General features: G+C 45.0%; 1 protein-coding gene across 1 annotated transcript; it reads right to left on the bottom strand.

Annotated features, from left to right (window-relative positions):
• Positions 1-7,157: 7,157 nt before the first annotated feature.
• Positions 7,158-22,055, bottom strand: FCF1 (FCF1 rRNA-processing protein). The gene is made up of 8 exons (XM_056133530.1): positions 22,009-22,055; positions 21,537-21,604; positions 19,962-20,033; positions 15,996-16,144; positions 13,226-13,298; positions 11,300-11,387; positions 7,947-8,041; positions 7,158-7,301 (listed from the first exon to the last, which is right to left on the bottom strand). The coding sequence occupies exons 1-8, from the start codon at positions 22,009-22,011 to the stop codon at positions 7,253-7,255; spliced, it is 597 nt and encodes a 198-aa protein (XP_055989505.1). The 5' UTR covers positions 22,012-22,055; the 3' UTR covers positions 7,158-7,252.
• Positions 22,056-22,328: the final 273 nt, after the last annotated feature.

The raw sequence follows: 22,328 nt of genomic DNA on the forward strand, positions 1-22,328 counted from the left end.
TTTCTTTCCAGACCCATCTTCATTGGGCCTTTGAGCCCTTCAGCACCTTGGATGACAGCACCGCCATTTGAATGTGCCTTTCCACGTTCCCTACATTTCAAGATAAGTTGTTCTATATAATTCTGTAGAAGTTCACCCCTATCTTCTTACTCTTCACAACGGAGAAAATGACCCAAATAAGCCCCTTAATCTAGATACACAATTTTCAGCAATTAGTCAGGTGGGAGTCAGAAAAATGGTACAGTAGGTATGGCATTTGCTTTGCTTGCAGCTGACGTTGGGTTTCCATCCCCAGCTTCCCATATGATCCCCCGGGCCCACCAGAAGTGATTTCTGACTGCAAATTCAGGAGCAAGGGTTGAGCATCTCTAGGTGTGGCCTCAAAACAAAAAACAAACAAGCAATTAGCTATCTTAATCATAAAGAACCCCTATCTCTAGGAAATTCTTTAAACCAAGCATCACTGCAAAGCTCCCCTTGTGACCTCTTAGTAATGGTGATTTTATGTTGTATAACCAACCCAGGCCCATATTTTGGAGAGTAGATTTACTAATATAGAATGCAGAAAACTAAAACTACAAATACAGCCAACAGAAACCAAGTGCTCTTATTCAAAATGAACCAATATGGCCGGAGCAATAATACATTGGGTAGGGCTCTTGTCTTGCATGTAGATGACCCAGGTTCAATCCCTGGCATCACATATGGTCTCCTGAGCACCACCAGGAATGACTTATGAGTGCGGAGCCAGGAATAACCCCTGAGCACTACTGTGTTCCTCCTCCCTACCAAAAAAAAAAAAAAAAAGAGAGAGAGAGAAAGAAAGAAAAAAAGAGAGGAGGGAGGGAGGGACGGAAGAAGGAAGGAAGGTGGGCAGTGCAAAGAGATAGTAACGAGACTAAGGCTCTTGCCCTACACCCTGGCTGAGTGGGTTCAACTTCCGGCAATACATATGGTCCCTGAGTACCACCAGAACTGATCTCTGAACAGAGTTAAGTCTTGAGCACAGTCAGGAGCAGTGTACCATCCCCCCATAAACGAAAGGAAAAATAGTCTATGTGAGCCTTATCTGACCTAGTTTTACAAATCAACTGAATTTCTGTTACTATGTTTTATACTTGCTGTTACTAAAGAGACTTGAGATCTGGAAGGAGGAAGCAGTATTTGATTGGTATTTTTTATTGAGGCCATATTCTGATTGGGTGGTAACTTGTATGCTTTTCTGGTGCTTTTGTTTTGTTTTGTATGCTTTTCTTAACATTCTGCTAGTTCCTGCAGCTTATACCAGTCTAAACAACATGCTCTGAATGCGTATCATCTGCACGTCTGGTACTAAATTTTTGGATGAGTAGTGTTGGGACTGAGTTCATTGCTAAGAAGTGATCCCCTGGGTTGGGGGAGGGGAGAAGCAGTCACTAAACCATGAAAGAAATGGGCAGGCCAGTACAGGAAGTCATCCATCAATTTGAGGCAGGAGGGCGCTGAATAAAAAAGGCTAACAAACATCGTCTTTACACCAACATTGTTGAGATTAGAGACTGAGAGATAGTAGCACTGTAGCACTGTCCTCCCGTTGTTCATCAATTTGCTGGAGGGGGCACCGGTAACGTCTCCATTGTGAGACTCGTTGTTACTGTTTTTAGCATATTGAATACATCATGGGTAGCTTGCCAGGCTTTGCCGTGTGGGTGGGATACTCTCGGTAATTTTCCAGGCTCTCCGAGAGGGGCGGAGGAATCGAACCCAGATCAGCCACATGCAAGGCAAAAGCTCTACCTGCTGTGCTATAGCTCCAGCCTGAGACAGATACTACTGTGGGTAAAGCACTTACCTTGCACACAGCTGACCTTGGTTTAATCCCTGGCATCCCATTTGTCCCCCCAAGCAACACTGGTAGAGTGCAGAGCCAGAAGTAACCCCTGAGCATCGCTGGGTGTGGACCCCAAACCAAAACAAATAAATAAGAATAGGCTCAGGTCTTAGTAAGCCCAACACAGCTGGCCACAGGTGCTGGTCACAGACTGGGGCAGCCATGCCTGTGAGTTGTGGTCTCAATTCCACACTGAAAGGACTGTTGGAGCTGACAGGAGCCACCCCATCCAACAGATTCAGAGCAGGATGCTGAGCACCTAGGGTTTTTACAGAATCCAGATTTGTTCTTGAAGCACTTGAGTTCTAAAGGGTCTCACAACTTGTTAAACCCAATAAAGGGTGTGGCTATATGTGGCCTGGACTGAGGGCAGCCACGCCTAGAATACCACCCTTCACAACCCCAGTCCCCATGGTCTGGAAGCCTCAGGCCCATGACATAGATTCACAGCTTCAGTACAATCTGACAGGTTTATACAAATACAGCTGGCTTAGAAATAAAGGAAGCTTCCCCCAACACGGTGGCACCTAAGACAGAGGACAGGGAGCACAAAGGATCCATGGAGGATCCGTTTTGTGCCTGCATTTGCTGTATCAGAAAGGGACTGGGAACTGGCAGTTCCCGGCAGAGACAGGGTGCAGCTGTCCCCAGGCTGCAGCTGGGAGCAGTTGTTCCCAAGGCCGCAGCTGGAAGTAGCCATCCCAGAGGTTGCATAGATCTGAAGGTGAGCCCCACCCATCAAGACATGGGTCAGAGCTACTGTCCCCTAATGGAACTGACATGTGTCAGATTTACCCAGTAGCTACAAAAATCCACTTGCTGAGTAGCTGTAATTGGCCACACATGACCACAATCTCCAGTCACTGCCACATCAACTGCCAGGCACCAACAACTGCGAAGCCTGGGCTAGAGCCAGGGCCAGCTAGACCTCGGATGCTACTACAAATCAAAGGTGCCACTAATACGCTGTTGTCATCCAGGTGCACACAAGTCTAAGCAAGAATCATGCAGCTTTTTAAGAAATCCTTACAAGGCATCCGTGCTGCCAGAAATTAGTCAAGTCATAGGCACTTGCCTGAGATTGTGAATGGGAGCACAGACAGTTGCAAACACCTTCATTTAGACATTATTCCTGATGTTTCTTGGAGCTCCACCGTTAGGAGTTCGATTGCATTAGTGGATTGGGACAGAAACCCAGGAAAGCCCTTAAGGACATCAGAACTTCTTCCCAAGGATGATTCCAAAGAAACAATCATTTTTCCCCCCCAAACTGGAGGGAATCATTGGAGGAATCCATAAACTCAAAGAAAGATTAATGGAAAAAATAAATAACTCAAACAGAATTGTAGCAGACTGTTTCAGAATGGAAGAAATAAAAAATTGAACCAGTACCCACAAAGGCAAGATACACATGATCAATAAAAAATAGAAAAGAGATTTAAAAAATATTTGGGGCTGGAGAGATAGTACAGTGGGTAGGCCGCTTGCCTTGCATATGGCCAATCCAGGTTTGATCCCTGGCACCTTATATAGTCTCCTAAGTTCCATGAGGAGTAAACTCTGATGCTGCCAGGTGTGGTCCCCAAACAAAACCAATCCCCGCAAAAGAAATAATGCTTTCTTTAGCATTATTATCCCAAAGATATAGAAGATGAAGCAAGCTCTCCAGAAGATCACTGGTGAAATTGGCTACTTTGACTAAGCATCATACTTTTTTTTTTTTTTTTTTTTTTTTTGCTTTTTGGGTCACACCAAGCGATGCTCAGGGGTTATTCCTGGCTCTGCACTCAGGAATTACTCCTGGCGGTGCTTGGGGGACCATATGGGATGCCGGGGATCGAACCCAGGTCGGCCGCGTGCAAGGCAAACAACCTACCCGCTGTGCTATCGCTCTAGCCCCATAAGCATCATACTTTCAACATCAATAAAAGGATTTGGTAGGGTGGGGGGAATAGGTGGGAAGAGGCATACCCAGCAATACTCAGAGGTAACTCCTGCCTCTGTGCTCAGGGATGAGTCCTGGTGGGTTTGGAGGACAAATGAGATGTCAGGGATTGAACTCAGGTCAGCCACATGCAAGGCAAGTGCCCTGCTGTACTATCACTATGGTCCCCAAATAGTTTTACAGTAGAAGATGTCACATAGGACTTTCATAAAGTCAATTCTTGATTTGGAAGTTTCAAAAGACAGGTGATCCCTTGGGACTAATGCAACTTGTAACTTTAAGTTGAAGTCAATGAGCATTTACCATTCTGAAAAATCCTAAGACTTTAAAGAATCACGCCAAACCTATTATTTCTGGGCTGTTTTAAAAGGAACAACAAAAGCGAAATGAGACCACATCCTTTTATAACCTGCATTACTGAATATCTTAAGCCCACTGTTTTTGTTTTGGGAGGTGATATTCAAATCATTAAGATGGTTGAGTTTAACATCTGCGATGACCTTCATGTCAACTCATGACTCCACATGGATGGAAGTAATCTGCTTATTTGTCTCAGAACTGTGCAAGTCAATGAGTTGTTTGTGGATTCCCATCTGAAAACGATCCCAAGTCTTAAAACCACCACCACATGGATTTTTCTCATAGCGATTGAGTGATCCTAGATTCCTGGCAGACACCAGAACTAGTCCTTTGCTTCCTGGATATTTTCCTTTGTACCTCTGATGAAATCAGTACACATTTCAGGGATTATTCCTGCCTCTGCACTCAGGTACGACTTCTGGCGGTGTTTGGGGGACCATATGGAATGCTGGGGATGGAACCCAGGTCAACTGTATGCAAGGCAAATGCCCAACCTACTGTGCTCTTGCTCCAGCCCCTGGTTAGAGTGATTCTATTTCAGTGAAGTCATCTCTAATGTCTCCAGTGTCTTTCCAACTATCTTTAAAACCCATGATTGCAGAATCCTGACATATATGTTCTCCAACAAGAGAGAACTGTGGTGAGTCACGAGGAGTGGGCCGTTAGGAGCTCTGCTGCAGCTCTGACTGCATCTTCTATAAGGGAAACCTACTGTTAAGACTGCTCACAAAAATAATTCCTGTCCAATATTACTGTGCATTGACAACATACTTGGTTATCAAAGAGCAGTAGTGGCGTAGTACAAGACTAAATACTGTTTTCCAGCCTGCCACAATAGTCACTCTGTACCATAGACCAAGGATTAATTCCAACTTTACATCTTCTTTGTTTTGGGGCCATGTGTGGTGGTGTTCAGGGCTGACTACTTGCTCTGCACTCAGGGCTCACTTGTGAAGGTGTTCAGGAGCTGGGGATTAAACCCGGTCAGCTGTGTGCAAGGCAAGTGCCCTGCCGGCTGTACTATTGCTCCGGTCCTGATTCCAGTTTTTTTTTTCTTTCTGATTCCAGTTTTGAAAGAAGCTCAATGATGGATAAAATGCTACCAGACAGGATTACATGCCACAGTGAGAACTCTGGTGAAAGGAAGTGCACATCGATATGGTATGCTTCACTGCTCTTACTCAGGTAGCTGCCCCAGCCATCCCAACTTTGATTAGCAGTTACCCTGCCCATCACCAGGCAGCAGTTAGAATACCAAGACAGACAAGACCTTCCACAGCAGAGGTTATGAGTGGCTTTACGATCCAAAGTAGGCTATCATTTTTTTTTTTAAACAAGGTTTATTTTGTGCAGCTCTGGGGATTGAACCCAGGCCTCTAAAATGCAAGGCAGGCACTCTACCATTGAGGCATATCCCTGGCTCCCGATAAGTTTTATTTTTGGCCCACACCTAGTGGTACTCAAGGGGCTATTCCTGGCTCGGTGATCGGTGATAAGAAGTGATCCTTGGTGGTACTTAAGGGGTCTAATGTGGTGCCTGGGATCAAACCAGGGTCAACAGCATGCAAGGCAAACGCCTGGTCTCCATATTATCTTTCTGGGCCCCAGGAAGCATTTTAAAATTTTATTTTGGTTTTTGCGTTATACACTGATATGCTCCTTTCTCTGCACTTAGGGATCGCTACTGGTGGACTTGGGGGACCATATAAGGTGCTGGAGACCAAACTGGGACGTTATGTGAAGGCAAGCACCCTACCGACTGTACTATTGCTCTGGCCCATCTGAGCTCTTCTTCAAATGCTTCCCAAGTTCCTGTGTCTTTATTTGCTTGACAAGCACCTATTTATTATTATTTTTTTCCCTTTTGAATCACACCCGGCGATGCACTCCTGGCTCTGCACTAAGGAATTACTCCTGGTGGTGCTTGGGGGACTGTATGGGATGCTGGGAATCCAAACTGGGTTGGCCATGCGCAAGGCAAACACCCTACCCGCTGTACTATTGCTCCAGCCCCATTATTATTATTTTTAAAACCACATCGGCTGTGAACTCAGGATCACCCCTGGAGGGCTCAGGGGACGATATGGGGTCAGCTGTGTGCAAGTCAAGTGCCCTACCTGCTATACTATTTCTTGGCCCCCAAGCATTCACTCATTTTTTAAAAGATTAACTGAAACATCACCATATCTGGTCCATCCTCCTCACCCTAACCCCCGTCAAGAAATCATTTTCTTTTTTTGGTGCTTGGGGGTCCCGTGTGGTTCTGGAAATCAAAACTGACAGCCTACCACATGCAAAGCATGTGAATTCACCCTTTGAGCTGTATCCCAGGTCTGTTCTTTCCTTCTTTGTTTTCTTATCCAGACTTTCACCCAGGCATCACTAGTTATCTTTATTTATGGCTTTGGTTTATTTTTTTGTGCCACATCTGGAGGTGTCAGGGCTTAGTCCTGCTCGGAACTTAGGAACCAATCACTCCTGGCAGGCTCAGGGGACCACATAGGATGCCAGGGATCAAACCCAGGTCAGTCAAGTGCATTTCTCTAGCCCCTATCTGTATTTATTGATACACATTTCTCCCATCATGAATGTCTTTAGGTCATCTTCCCACTAAGCACCTTGTATAAAAAATAAATTTCTGTTGATTCAATATAAAATCAGCAAATTATGTAAGCAACCAGGATTTATAAAAATATGCAGACAAAATTTGTAATGATACAAAATGACATTTTCATTGTGTTTTTTGTTTTTAGGTCACACCTGCTGTTCTCAGGGCTTACTCCTGGCTTTGTGTCCAGGGATCACTCCTGGCGGGCTGGAAGGACCATTTGGGGTGTCAGGAATCAAACCTAGGCTGGCTGATAGTACAGTGAGTAGCAAGTGTGCTACTCACTGTACTATCACTCTGGCTCCCAAAGTATTTTCAAAACATCAAAAAGCAAATGTACTTAACCATTCTCAGCTCATGACAGAGCAAATGGGTGAGTGGAATGATAATTGATACACATGCTAGTGCATGTTTAGTGAACCAGCAACAAAGAAAGTTGAGGGTAGGCAGAACTTTTCTCTTCAAGAAATTAGAACCGAGGGGCTCCATAATCATCCGGCATCCGTTCAATGTTATACCTGAACAGGACAAAAAGTTAACAGTGGTAAGAAAGCTGGGCTCAGAAACATGTAAAAACCCGCCCTTTACTGATACCAACGTTCGCCCCCTCTGAAATGACTCCATCCAATTACTGGGAACATCTGAGAGGAAGAGCATAATGGACGTTGCATTATCTTTTTTCTTTAAAGTCAGAGAAAGTTTGCAAGTTGGAATCCAGGCTCTGCGTCTCCTAATGCATTATGCTCTCCCCAGGCCAAAAGCTGGACAATCATACTCTGAGGACTGACACGGACACATTCAAAAAGGATAAAAGACCAGCTTTTGGTTTTTACAAACTTTTAGTTTCCAGATGAAGGGCTAATCACATGTACCAAACTTTCAAAAACAAGATCTCTGGCCAAAATTATTTGCTTGATTTAAATTACTGTTTTGTACTGAAGGCAACACATGTCTCTACTTCTACTAATCTTATTGTGAAAATATGAATGTCTCATTCCTAAATCCTAGCTTTATTGTTTGCTCTTGTTACTTTGTCTTACTTCTCCAAATATAGCTATACACTGATACAACAATCTCCTCCAAATCCCTCTATAAAACCTGACCTCATTTCACACTGATACTTACTATGCACTGTTAATAATTTCCCACCAGAAAGTTCTCACCTATGATTAGAAATGTACATGATAGGAACTCCGGGGATCTTTCGAATTCTTCTTTTAAGGTCTCGGTCAACAGTGGCCACAATGTAACATTTGTGCTGCAGGCAAACAATTAAGAATTCATAAAACTTTCAGAGTCAACATCTTCATACTGGATAAGGCACCAGACTAGCCAGTTTTAATCACTCACTTTCATAGTAAATAGCTCAGGAAAGGTTACAAAAAATTCATAGACAACTACCATGATCTAGAAGCTCTTATTTATAAACATAAGACGGCAATACAGCTCAAACTTGAAGGGAGAAGAAAAACTATTTAAGTTGTTTTCTGTCACATTTGGGAGAAAATGATGAAGGGATTCTTTGCAAAGGTGTGAGTGCCTTAGAACGGGGGTCACAGTTCGTCTTCTCTGGGCTCTGCAGGTTTGGGTTTAGTCTGAGACCACCTACAGAGAATTGTGGAGACAAGACAGTCAGGGCTAAGAATCCAGACTAGGATCTCCAGGTCAAGTGAGAGCCTAACAGTGATGAAAGCAGCAACATTTGGAAGTGGAATTTGGAAGTGTTGGTTACTTTCACACTTATTCTCTGTTAAGGTTAAATAAGGAATTACTGGCTGGTGTCAGCTACACAATAGGAAGTTAAAGGAAACGTACTCCCACCATAGATGGGGTGGCTAAAGGGATAGAGATGTGGTGACCAGTTAAAGACAATTCTAATCTGCAGAGACAGGCTTTTTTACTGTCTTTGGGGTGGTGGTATTGGGGCCGTATCTGGCAGTGCTCAAAGGCTACTCCTGCCTCTGTGCCTGGGGGTTTTCCTAGCAGTGGAATTGTTGCACACAAGGCAAGGCATTTACCCCTGTACTTTATCCAGTCCACAGAGGTTTGGTTTGGTTTTCTTTCAGGGTTTGGGGGCAACATTTGGCAATGCTCAAGGGCCATTCCTGGCAGTGCTTGGGGGACCATATGTGGTGCTGGGAACAGCCTATGCAAGGCAAGTGGCTTAACCCCAGTATCTCCATACTACAGTGTCGTTGTCTCCCTACCTCCCCAACACCCCCGTTCTTAAAAAGGACAATCAATAGCAGCAATTCTATGATGTTTCATAAGAAAGCCAGAAGACAAGAATAAAACTTTCTTGGGGCCGGAGCAATAGTACAGCGGGTAGGGAATTTGCCTTGCACGCGGCCAACTTGCGGCCAACTCGGGCTCAATCCCCGGCATCCCATATGATCCCACAGCACTGCTAGGAGTAATTCCTGAGGATTGATCCCTTGGGTGTGACCCAAAAAGCAAACAAACAAACAAAAGCTTTACTTATTTCTGGTTTTTTTTTTTTTTTTGCTTTTTTTCTTTTAGGTCACACCCGGCGATGCACAGGGGTTACTCCTGGCTTTGCACTCAGGAATTACTCCTGGAGGTGCTCGGGGGACCATATGGGGTGCTGGGAATTGAACTCCGGTCGGCTGCGTGCAAGGTAAACATCCTGCCTGCTGTGCTATCACTCCAGCACCCCTTTACTTATTTCTTGGGGCTGGAGAGAGTATAATTATACTTGCCTTGCATAAGGCTGACTTGGGTGAACCCCTGGATCCCACACGATCCCCATACACTGCCAGGAGTAATTCCTAAGTATTGCCAGGTGTAACCAAAACAGAAACAAACAAACAAACAAACAAAAACCCAAGAAACCTCCAAAACCCTTTCAAACTTGATTTATTTCAGTGTATATATGAGACAGCGCCCCTAGAAACTCACATTTAACAGAGAAACTTTCGGATTAGGGAGAGATAGAATAAAATTTCTCCACGAGAGTGAATAGAAATACAATCTTAGAATCATAGGGTGTGGAATCTTAAAATTATATTTGTATACATCCACTTAAAATCATTTTCTACACAAGATTTGTGGAATAAAGAGTCAGAAGTGCCCAAATCACATAGCTGGTAAATGCATGTACTGGGATTTGAAGCACAGGTTTCTCCCATGGCAGTGCTCCCCCTTTCTCAGGTCATGAAGCACCTACCCTTACAATGAAGGGGATTGGGATTTGGGGTTGCACTCAGCATTACTGAGGCTCTGTGCTCGGGAGTGGCTCCTTGTAGTGCTTTTTTTAAGTATGTGGGGTGCACAAGTCAAACAGGGTCAGCAGTGTGCAAGATAAGTGACTTAATCCTTGTTATTATCTTTCCTCTATTCAGGGAAGGCCGTCCTCTTCGACCAAGCGCACAGCTTCGGGAGGGACGCACATGGAGCGGTGAGGGAGGAAGGGGACACCCTCCTAGCCAGCCAGATCAGCAGAATCAACCCTAGCGATCAATGGGGTGACAGATGTCGCAGCCAGATCGCCTTTCCTACCCCCACAGTGAAGAAATTTTATATACATTTTTTGTTTTGTTTTGGGGCCACACCAGGCAGTACTCAGGGGTTACTCCTGGCAGTACTTGGGAGACCATATGGAATGCCAGGGATCAGACCCAGCTTAGCCATGTATAAGACAAAATGCCTTACCTCTGTATTATCACTCTGGCCCCTAAAAATTTTTATTTTTTTTGCTTTTTTTTGGGTCACACCCAGTGATGCACAGGAGTCACTCCTGGTTCACGCACTCAGGAATTACTTCTGGTGGTGCTTGGGGGACCATAGGGGATGCTGGGAATTGAGCCGGCTGCGTGCAAGGCAAACGCCCTACCCGCTGTGCTATTGCTCCAGCCCCTGGCTCCTAAAATATTTTTAATATTCTTAAATACTTGGCTATCTTGAACATTCTGGCGATAACAGTTCACCTTATTATTATTAGTTTTTTTTGCTATACCAGGCTATGATCACAGATCACTTCTGGCAGCACTTAGGGAACCATAAGCGTGCTAGGGATTGAATCCAGATCATCCGTGCGCAAACAAAAGCCTTACCTGTTATATTATCTCTCTGGCACTCACCTTATTTTATCAGTGTGCTCAGGGCTTATTCCTGGCCCTGTACTCAGGGATCATTTCCAGTGGGCTTGGGGAACCATATATGGTGCTAAGGATTGGCATGAAAGGCAAGTGTCCTACCCATTGTACTGTTTCTTTGGCCCCAGCTTTCTTTCTTTTTAAAAAATTTATTCATTTGTCTTAAATTTTATTTATTTATTGCTTTTTGGGTCACACTCTGCAATGCACAGGGGTTACTCCTGGCTCTGTGCTTAGGAATCACCCCTGGCGGTGCTCAGGGGACCATATGGGATGCCGGGAATCAAACCCAGGTTGGCCGCATGCAAGGCAAACGCCCTACCCGCTGTGCTATTGCTCCAGTCCCCCAGCTTTATTTCTTAAGGCACAAAGCAGCATGTATACTTAAAAACTGGTGATACCTGAGTGACTCTTTGTACTAAGCAGTCATCTGCATACGTTCCTTTGTGTGCGCATGGTAATCGTTCAAATCTTGGATCCTTGGCAATCCTGGAGAATTGTAAAAGTAGGTTAATTAAGGCAATTGGGTAACTTTCTGAGTATCAATTACGTAAATAAAAGCAACAATTAGGTAAATAAAAGAGATTTTAAGACATCCTCTTACCTTCTAATTAAAAAGCAACTTCCACGGAGGGGAATTAGAGCTTACAGCCTAACAGTATGTGTGCCTGAGGTCATTTATATTTCACAAAACTCAGTAATTTTAGATTTCCATGTCAAAGATGAGGAAGCACACTGAGAGCAATTCATTTGTTCAAAGCTACATAACTAGAAAAAGTTAGGACTCAAACCAAATACCTTTTTTCCCTCTTTTTTTTGGCGGGGGGGGGGGGCATATGCAATGCTCAGGGCTTACTCCTGACAGACTCAGGGGACCATGTGAGCCTGGGTTAGCTGTAAGCAAGACGAACACCCAACCCTGCTATACTACTGCTCTGGCTCCCAAATCACTTTTAACTCAAATACTTCACTTTAGGAAGCTGTTTCACACAAATGTAAAAGAAAGAGGGACAAGGACGGTCATTATAACCCAGTATATATAACAGTAAATATGAGATAATTGGAATCATCAGCAAGATAAACGCTAAACGCATTTTCTATGAATATTATTAACATTCTTCTATGACACACACCTAAGAGTCCAGAGACCAGAGTCCGAGAATAGTTACTTTAAAATCAGGGGTGCTTTCTAAAATCATGCCTAGAATGTGAATCCTTTAAATGTGATTCTGATGATATCTAGATAATAAATAGATTTAAAAAACTGAAAATCTTGAGGTGTATTTATTTTGTTTTGGGGTCACATCTGGTGGTGATTTTTGTTTTTTGTGTCACACCCAAGTGGTGATCAGGACTCATTCCTGGTGGAGCTTGGGAGATCATTATGAGATGCCCGGGATTAAATCCGAGTTGGCTGCATACAAAGAAAGCACCCTATCTGCTGTACTATAGCTCGGGCCCCCTGGTGGTGATCAGGTCTCACTCCTGGCTCTGTGCTCAAGGATCACTACTGACAGTGTTTAGGTGACAATATGCATTGCCAGGGATCTAACTGGAGTTGACCACATGCAAAGCAAGCACCTAAACCCCTGTTCTGAGAGGAACTTGAAGGCCCAAAGACCAACATGACTAAGTAACTTGGTTTAATAAAGCTTCTGCTTAAATATCGTTAAATATCGCTAATCTTCAAGTGTTTATTTTCTCTTTCTTTCTTTCTTTCTTTCTTTCTTTCTTTCTTTCTTTCTCTCTCTCTCTTTCTCTCTTTCTCTCTTTCTTTCTTTGCTTTTTGGGTCACACATGGCAATGCACAGGGGTTACTCCTGGCTCTGCACTCAGAAATTACGCTTGGTGGTGCTCAGGGGACCATATGGGATGCTGGAAATTGAGCCCAGGTCAGCCGTGTGCAAGGCAAACGCCCTACCTGCTGTGCTATCGCTCCAGCCCCAAGTGTTTATTTTCTTAATTACAAACAATTGATCAGTTTTGCATTACTTTTTTGAGTGCATGAGCACACCTAGAAGTGCTCAAAACCTGCCCCTCTGGTGAGGTTCAGGGGACAATGTGGTGCCAGGAATCGAATCTGGGCCTCCTCAATATGCTCCCATGCATTTAGCTAGGTTTTTTTGCAGTTTATACATGACTTTTATTTAAATTAACGGGCTAAAACTTCTGGTCAGCAATTAAGAGACAGTGGGTCAAACCTCTCCAGTACATCACCTAGAACATATCTAGATCAGCCCTTTCTTTTTTTTTTTTCTTTTTGGGTCACACCTGGAGGTGCACAGGGGTTTCTGCTGGCTCCAGCCCCGAGATCAGCCCCTTCTTACCTGAGAGCTACTCGATACTTCTGCCCCAATTTTTCAATCTCAGCCATCACACAGTCAGTTATACAAGGGATACCTGCCAGGGAAAAAACACATTTTAGAAACAGAACTTATGAAGAAATAGAATATGCTCTAAATTACATCCTATTTATGGTCTTGAGAAGGCACATTAGATAGCTGGAATAACAGCAGAATAAACATACTGAAATGAAGAACTAGAAGGAAAATAAAATCTATTCATTTCATCATTAATTTTACCTTCTGAAGGGAGAGGAAGGCAAGGGAGGGCTCTATGGTTTCTTTTTCGCTAATGAAAACATTTAAAAGCGACCTAGTGTGTAATCAGCCAGAAGTGTGTGTGGGGCTGAGGATGGGTAAAATAGAGAAGGGACAGCTATGGGAATCACAGCTGGGAATGATCATGCTGGACAAGAGCTGAGAGTAGGTAAAGGGATATTCTTTTATTTCCTTTTTTTGCTTTTTGGGTCACACCTGGCACAGGGGCTACTCCTGGCTCATGCACTCAGGAATTACTCCTGGCGGTGCTCAGGGGACCATATGGGATGCTGGGAATCGAACTCAGGTCAGTCGAGTGCAAGGCAAATGCCCTACCCGCTGCGCTATCACTCCAGCCCCCGGTAAAGGGATATTCTTGATAACCTTTCAGTATCAATACTGCAACCCACAATGCCCAAAAGTGTAGAGAGAGAGAAAATCGTGTACTAGAGAGGCAGGCTGGGGATGGGAGGGGTGATGGGAAAGAAACTGGGGAAACTAGTGCTGGGAAATGTACAATGGTGGAGGGATGGGTGTTGGATTACTGTACGACTGAAACCTCATCATGAATGGCTCTGTAAGAGTCTATTTTACAGTGATTCAATAATAATAAAAAAGATACAGAGAATAATTTAGCAAATATCAATTTGTTCCTAATCAGCTTAACAATGAATTTTAAAAAAAAGGGGGGTGGTCTGGAGTGATAGTACAGTGGGTAGGGCGTTTGCCTTGCATGTGGTGACCTGGGTTTGATCCCCTGGCATCCCAAACGGTCGCCCAAGCATGGCTAGGAGTAATTCCTGAGTGCAGAGCCAGGAGTAACCCTTGAGCATTGCTGGGTGTGACCCAAAAAGCAAGCAAGCAAACAAACAAACAAAACCCAAAACACAAACAAAACAAGCATTTCTACTTCTTGTGTTATTGTCTCATTTACTTTACAAAACCCATTTACGGCTTACTCATCCATAACTGCAATTCTATTTTTGGTATTTATTGATCTGATGCATGGGTAGCAGTATATTGAATGCACATGCACCTTTAAACAACATACAATGTTCATATGTTTTTAAAGTTTATATAAACAATGTAATGCAACATGTCACATTTAATAAGTTATGTCTTTGATGTTTATGTATGTGTAACTTTATTTTCACTGCTATATAGTATTTCATGCTGTAACTTCCCACTCACTGACTCTCATGAAAAAAATCTTTCCCACAATAAACTCAAAAGATACTCAGCATATAAAAAAACAAATAAATAAAATTGACCCAGTCTTCGAAGACACTACAAGCCATGAGCCTTCAAAGGGTCAACTGACGGTATGTGAATTACATCCCAATAAAGCTATTTTACAAATTCACAAAAAGGGGGCTGGAGGAATAGTATGGCAGAAGGGCACTTTTCTTGCTTGCAGCCAGCCCAGATTTGAGCTCTGGCACACCACCATAGGGTGCCTTGAGTCCCGTCAGGGGTGATCCCTGAGCACAGAGCCAGGAGTAAGCCCTGAGCACAGCTGGGTATGGCCCAAATAAACATAATCACAAAAGGACAAGAGAAATAGCTCCACAGCCAGGGGGACCTGAGTTCAAACCCCTGCACCACATGCCGCCCGAGAACGCAGTGCCTGAGCACAGCCGCACATACTCTGGCTCTAGCATCGTACAGCCCAGTCCAGTTGGTATTACTGGGAGTGACCCCAGGTTCCTGGCCTCCTGCCACAGTTTGAGAAACCTCTCAAAAAAACTCAAAAAGGAAGACAGCAAATATCAGGTGATCCATTTTAAATTTTTATTTTATTAAAACAAAAAACTAAACAAAAACTAAAAACAAAAACCACTCAATAGAGATCATGTGTAAATTTTTGTTGCTTTTTGGGTCACACCCAGTGATGCTCAGGAATCCTGGCTCTGCACTCAGGAATCACTCCTGGTGGTGCTTGGGGACCCCATGGGATGCTGGGAAACGAACCCAGGTCAGCCGCGTGCAAGACAAGCACCCTACCCGCTGTACTATTGCTCCAGCCCCCATATGTGAATTTTAAGAAACTGCCAAGACAGAAAGTATAGCAGGCAAGGTGCTTGCCTTGCATGTGGCAAACCTGAGTTTGATCCCTGGAACCCATGGGGTCAACCAAGCCCTGTTAGGATTGATCCCTGAGCACAGAACTAGGAGTAAATTCTGAGCATTGCTGAGAGCCCCTTCTCACCCCCTACCCCCCAAAACCCTGAAAAACAAATAAACAAAAATTGCCCCACGGAGGCTAGGGAGATGGTTTACAGCCTGGAGTGCGTACTTTCCCCAGATTGTTCTCCAAACCTCCAAGTGATAGTAGGAACGATGCCCAGGCACTGAGGTGGGGGTAGTGTTATGGTGCCAGGGTTCAAACAAGGGCTGAACTGCCTGTGATGTTCTCCCGCTCTTCTCTTTTCATGTCAGTGGATACATCTGACTACTCTGCACAAATGTCACAGAAACATAAAAGTACGATACTCACACTTGGCATACAGACAGTCCATCATTGATTGTACTAAGTCCAGTTTGGCTTTAATGGAGAAGTTGATAAAGTTGGTATCAACCAGGATATGGTACGGTGGGCCCAGCTGCGTGTTATATTGGAAAAATAAGCAGGAAGGGTGCTGGGTGCTGAGGGAAAAAGAAACAAAACAGAATGTCCACGTTGACATTTTAGTATCAACAAACACAACAAAGACATCTCTGAATAGAACCGTTTGCTATAGATTTCTATTTTTAGCTCTTTTTCTATTTAATGGAAATAAACCTTATATATTCATCATCAATCCTCGGCAAAATGAGAAATATAAGGAAAATGTGATGAGGTTTCCAAAAAGTCAAATGTACTATCTTTATTCTGAAAAAGGTGACCTTACTACTTTATTCCCCCCATTTGGGCCACATCCCATGATGCCCAAGGATAACTCCAGCTTTAGGTTTGCAGTGCTGGAGATAGAACCGAGGCCTCCAAGCAAAGAATGTGCCCCAGTCCTGTGAGCTACCTTGGTCCTGGCTGTATTTTTGTCATGTATTTTGAAACCAGGTCACACTACCGACAGCTTACATCTGAATGTGGTTAATTAACACAAATTGGAGTGCCAGAGTCAAGGGGTTAATGAAATGCGAGTGAGTTAAACAATGTTAATTATTTTTGCTGTTAAGACTCTGGGAAAAGAGAAATATTAATAGCCTCAGATTAAACTCCTAGAACTTTAGGCGAAATTCTGACCCATGAAATTAAAACTCTTCTTATTTCTGGGCCACACCCAATCGTGCTTAGGAATCACTCCTGGTTGTGCTCAGGAGACTGTGTGTGGGTGCTAGGGATCAAACTGGAGTCATCTATATAGAGGAAAGCACTTTAACTCCTCTTCTATCTCTCTAGCTCCTCTTCAAAAATGTTTCAACTAGTGAAAATGTGTGTAGGAAGCTCTGGCAGTCACCCTCACGAACCAAATCTAGTGCCACCCGGTAAGCTCTACTACGGGCCTTGCTTCAGAGACCCATAAATAAATCTTGAAAGAGATAAAAAGCCGCAGATAAGCTCAGACCTGCGAATGGCTGAACAGGGGTAAATCAGAGGAGCGGCGGGTTGGCCTGTGCCCGCCCAGGTTGTGGGTTGGTTGTGCCCTCTGGTTGGCCAGAGCTTCTGGCAGTCACTTGCTTCCACAATCCAAAATCGCCACCGTACTCCTAGCCTGACTCCACTATCTCAGGACGAACCTTACCAAGATATAATCTGCTAAAAATTTTGATATGTGGGTTTTGTGACAGAAATCTCCAGGCTTTCTTGGGGTCGGGATGGGCTACGTCCCCCACCTCCTTGTACTTTCGGAAGCCTCAGCAGTCACATCCAACACCCCAAAGCTGCCATCCACCTGAAAAGGTACTCCAGCCTTACTATGCCGATAAAAATACTGAATGCCCCAAACAAACACCATGACCTCTTAGCGCCTGTATTGCAAACCATAATGCATAAAAGGAAAAGGAAAGAGAGAGCAAGAAGGAAAATGCCTCCCATAGAGGAAGGCTGAGGGTAGGGGGTGGGGGTTGGGGATGGTGCTGGGGAAACAGAGGACACTGGTGTTGGGAGATGTGCACTGGTGGAGGGATGGGTCATGAAAACCAACTATAAACAGCTTTGTAATAGTCGATCTCACGGATATCCAATTAAAAATAAAATGAAAAGTAATGTGGAGTTCATGCCCAGCTCAATCAGCTTAATCAATGGCTGAATAAATAGCAGTACCCCTACACTAAAAAAGGAAAAAAAAAGAAAAAGAAAGAAAATGATATGCTCTTCTCTCAAAGAGAGAAGAGCAGAAGTACTGCTAGATGCGGCAGAAGCTGGGAAAAGTATTCGTAACGCCTCCCTGTCCTTCACCAACTACAAGACCAAGATGACTGCCCTCCGACGTCCTGATGGATCCATCACATCCTCCAGAACAGCAATGGAGAAGATTATCCATGACTTCTACTCAAATCTCTTCGATAGCCATGTCCACTTGCTGACATACCAAATTCCACAGGATGGATATGTCGTTCCCAACGTTCTCCCTTCCGAAATCCGACATGCCATTTCGTCGGTAAAGAAACAAACAGCACCCGGCCCAGACATGGTCAGACCTGAACACCTGAAGAACCTGCCATCAGTACTCATCAATACACTGGCTCGGCTCTTCACTCGCTACCTGTCTGAATGCAAGGTTCCGTCCCAATGGAAAACCAGCAGGACCGTACTACTGTTCAAGAAGGGAGACATCCATGACATTGGCAACTATCGCCCGATCTGCCTATTGTCTATCATCTACAAGTTGTTCACTCGAGTCATCCTAAATAGGATTGGCAGAACACTAGATGAAGGACAACCATGCGAGCAAGCCGGGTTCCGCAAAGGATTCAGCACCATCGACCATATCCACACGATAACCAAGCTCATTGAGGTTTCTTGGGAGTTCAAGATGCCTCTCTGTCTAACGTTCATTGATTTAAAGAAGGCCTTTGATTCTGTTGAGACGGAAGTGGTCATTGAAGCCCTAGCCAATCAGGGCATTCAAGCCCAATACATCAGGATCCTCCGTGAGCTGTATTGCGGATTCACTACCAGGATCTCACCATTCTACAAAGAAGTGATTGTTGATGTCAAGAGAGGGGTGTGGCAGGGTGATACCATTTCATCGAAACTCTTCAGTGCCACCTTCGAGAACATCATGCGACAACTGGAATGGGAAGGAATGGGAGTGAAGATAGATGGTCGGCAACTACACCACCTCTCCGCTTTGCTGATGACATTGTTTTAATAACACCAAACATCAGCCAAGCGGCACAAATGCTGGCTGACTTTGACCGTGAGTGTGGAAAGATAGGACTACAGCTGAATCTTACGAAGACAATGTTTATGAGAAACAGCCTCGTTCCTGACGCCCCATTCGCTCTCAACAGAACGACCATCTCCGAATGCAACAGCTATGTGTACCTAGGTCGAGAAGTCAACATGACAAATGACCTGGCACCCGAGCTGCGCAGGAGGAAGAGAGCGGCTTGGAATGCCTTCAAGAACGTCGAAGAAATAGCTAAGAGGACGAAGAACCTCCGGCTCCAGAGGATATCTCTTTGATTCCACTGTTCTTCCTGCATTAACATATGCCTCAGAGACCTGGGCCCTACGCAAACAGGATGAGAATGCTATTCAGGTCTCCCAAAGAAGAATAGAAAGAGCTATGCTTGGAATATCACGTTTCACTCAAATAAGAGAAAAAATCCGGAGTTCCGACATCCGTCGACGATCAAGAATCAGGGACGCTGTCTCATTTGCCAAGGTGTCAAAAATCAGATGGGCTGGTCACGTAATGAGATTTAAAGACGACCGCTGGACTAGAGCTGTTACTGACTGGATTCCACGGGATGTCAAAAGACCGTGTGGCCGCCCACCTACCAGATGGTCAGACTTCTTCATCAAGATCATGAACGATCGGTTTGAGGCTCTTCATGTTCCCAGAGCGAACAGATGCCATTGGGCTACACTAGCACGCGACAGGGATAAATGGAGACGTTACTGGCGCCCGCTCGGGCAAATCGACGACTAAGGGGAAGTTAAGTGATTAAGTGATGTACTCATTAACAGCACTTTCATTTGCATAGCTGAGCCAGACTCACAAATGATTGAGTAAACTAGCATAGGAAAAATCTGAATTTCAAGGTTTTAAAATGTCTCTTGTAGTTTGTTTTGGTGAAGCAAGGTAATTTTCACTGAAACCTATTTAGAAAGATGTGAGGGGAGAGAAAGGGAGAAGTCTGTGTCTGAGAGAGAACACAGTCTTCTCCAGAGTGGAAATGAGCAAGCAAAGAAAACAAAGGCAAGCAAGTGAGATGGGTTCCAGGGTAGCACCAACTTGGAATGAAAGCCATCTCTTCCAGTTTTAAAAACATGAGAATTATGGTTACTCACACTTCTCTTTCCTTAAGTGCACTGGGATCTTTCTTTACTTTCTTTTTAGGTTTTAATCTGTCCTTTTCTTTCCTAAGGGGGGGAAAAGTTCATTAAATGCAAGAAGGAAAACAAGAACACATAGCAGCTATTATCTCATTTGAAATGAGAAGGCTTTTTGGTTTTGGTTTAGAAAGAAAATTCTACTTCGTGATTTTTTTGTTTGTTTGTTTTGCTTTCTCCCAGTGATGCTCAGGAGTAAGTTTTATTCCCAATTCCCCTCTCCCTGTGCCCCCCATTTTTGGGAAAAAGGTGGAGGTACTCAGGAATTACTCCTGGCATGGTGGGGGACAGGGGCAGGGGGTGGCATATGAAATGCTGGGGATCTAATCTGGGCCAGCCATGTGTAAGGCAAGTATCCTATCTGCTATACTACTGCTCCAGCACCTAGGAATTACTTCTGGCAGTGCTCGGGGAACCATATGGGATGCCAGATAGTGAACCTTGGTCAGTGCGGGCAAGACAAACATCCCACCCAAGTACTATCACTCTGCCCCCATCCCCCCAAGTGATTTCTTCACTAGAATATCAGCTTATAATGTCCTGGATGGAATATAATATGGAAGAAACATAATTACTCAGATAACGAAATTTAAAAATCTCCAGCCAAAGGCCATAAAAATTGTTAATAGGTAAATAATTATTGGTTGTACTATTATTTTTCTTTTTTTTGTTATTATTTTTCTTTGATTTTTACATCAAGGATCAAAATCCTCTCCAAGCTGTAGGGAAGCAGGCTGATGTCTATATCTGAAAACTCGTGCTTTAGTGACAGGTAGGGAGGCAGGGTACCCCATATGGCTATTATGAAGAGCTAAAATGTACTAAAACTTATACAAATGACCATTCCTTTTTTTCCTGAGGGCTCTTCACTCAGGCACCACTCCTGCCGGGGCTCAGGGGACCAAATGGGGTCTTGAGATGGAAACTGGGGTAGTTGTGAGCAAGGTAAGCACCTTGCCTGCTGTGCTATCTCTCCAGTCCCTTTGTGAGAAATACTGGTCCTGATTTTCTAACTTTGTTCACCTGTCACTGCTGCAAGTGACTAGGGCCCCAGAATATACATACACACATATATATATATAATGTCAGGTGCTAGAGACAGAATAACAAGGTTGCGCATACCTGTTATTCAACAATTACACTTCCCTAACTCCTGCCCCTCGATATAGTGGCTAATGGCAAGAACGTACAGACAATCCCACCTCCATCATAGAACTTTATCAGGCCGAAACGTGAGATGCTGGCTAGAAGTCCTGGGCAGGTGAAACACTTCAGAGAGGCTTCATTCCTGCCCCCTACAGCTCAGCGGGGCAATTCCACTTAGCTTACAATGTAGCTTAGGAGGCTTCCCCATAAGTCAATCAAGACACAGTAATTTCATGCCATAGTAAATGCAAGGCACAATAATGTCAGAAACACACATAAAACCGCGAATGAATAAATAAATAAATAAATAAAATAAAAGCACCCTCCTTCGTGGCTCCCTACCAACCCCGGGTGCGTCTAGGAACCCAGGGGACGCCAGACACTCACAGCCTCTGGTCTCGGAGACTGAGCATTCGCTTCATGGTCGCAAACTTCCTGGTCTTCTTCTGTTTCCCCTTGGGGCAGAAAGTGCAGAGTTAAAAAACAAACAAACAAACTGGGAGCTGGAGCGATAGCACAGCGGGTAGGGCGTTTGCCTTGCCCGCGGCCGACCGGGGTTCAATTCCCAGCATCCCATACGGTGCCCAGAGCATCTCCAGGAGTAATTCCTGAGTGCAATGAGCCAGGAGTAGTAACTCCTGTGCACTGCCGGGTGTAACCCCCCCCCAAAAAAAATGCCAAGAAGATTCGGAAACACACTGGCCTCTGCAGTTTCCCCCCTCTTCCCCTTCCCTTCTGCCCATTCCCCCATCCCCCCACCACTCCGCAGCTCCCCTTCCCCCCGCCGGGATGCGGGGGTCTCGGCGGGCCCCCAGAGGGGCGGCGAGCAGTCCACCGAGAGCCCAGCCGGCGGTCTCACCATCTCCACGCTGGGCCCCGGCTCCTTCCGGCACCGCCAGCCGCGCGTCCCGAGCGCGTCACCCCGCCCCCCTCACGCGCTTCCGGCGCGGGCCAGCCCGGAAGCGGAAGTCGCTTGGGGAAAGGGAAAAGCCCGGAGCCGGCTCCCAGCGCGGGCGTCTCGCTCCCCGGGCAGCGGCGCCCCCCGACCAGCCCGGTAACGTGGGTCTCCGTGGCCCCCCGGCGGCGCCAGGGGCAGAGGGAGGGAGGATGCGCGCAGACCCGGGGGCCGGGGGCTTGGGGGTGCGGGAGACGGGCTCCGAGTCCGGTTCTTCCTCGGTT

Source organism: Sorex fumeus, unplaced genomic scaffold (genome assembly GCF_029834395.1).
Source record: "Sorex fumeus unplaced genomic scaffold, SorFum_2.1 ptg000098l, whole genome shotgun sequence".
NCBI lineage: Eukaryota > Metazoa > Chordata > Mammalia > Eulipotyphla > Soricidae > Sorex > Sorex fumeus.

What these genes read in the sequence shown, in the direction of transcription:
- FCF1 (XM_056133530.1), bottom strand. An exon ending in GCACTTAAGGAAAGAGAAGT is followed by an intron (nt 16,145 to 19,961) that starts GTGAGTAACCAT and finishes TTTTTCCCTCAG; the next exon opens with CACCCAGCACCCTTCCTGCT. An exon ending in TAGTACAAAGAGTCACTCAG is followed by an intron (nt 8,042 to 11,299) that starts GTATCACCAGTT and finishes GTTTGCCTGCAG; the next exon opens with CACAAATGTTACATTGTGGC.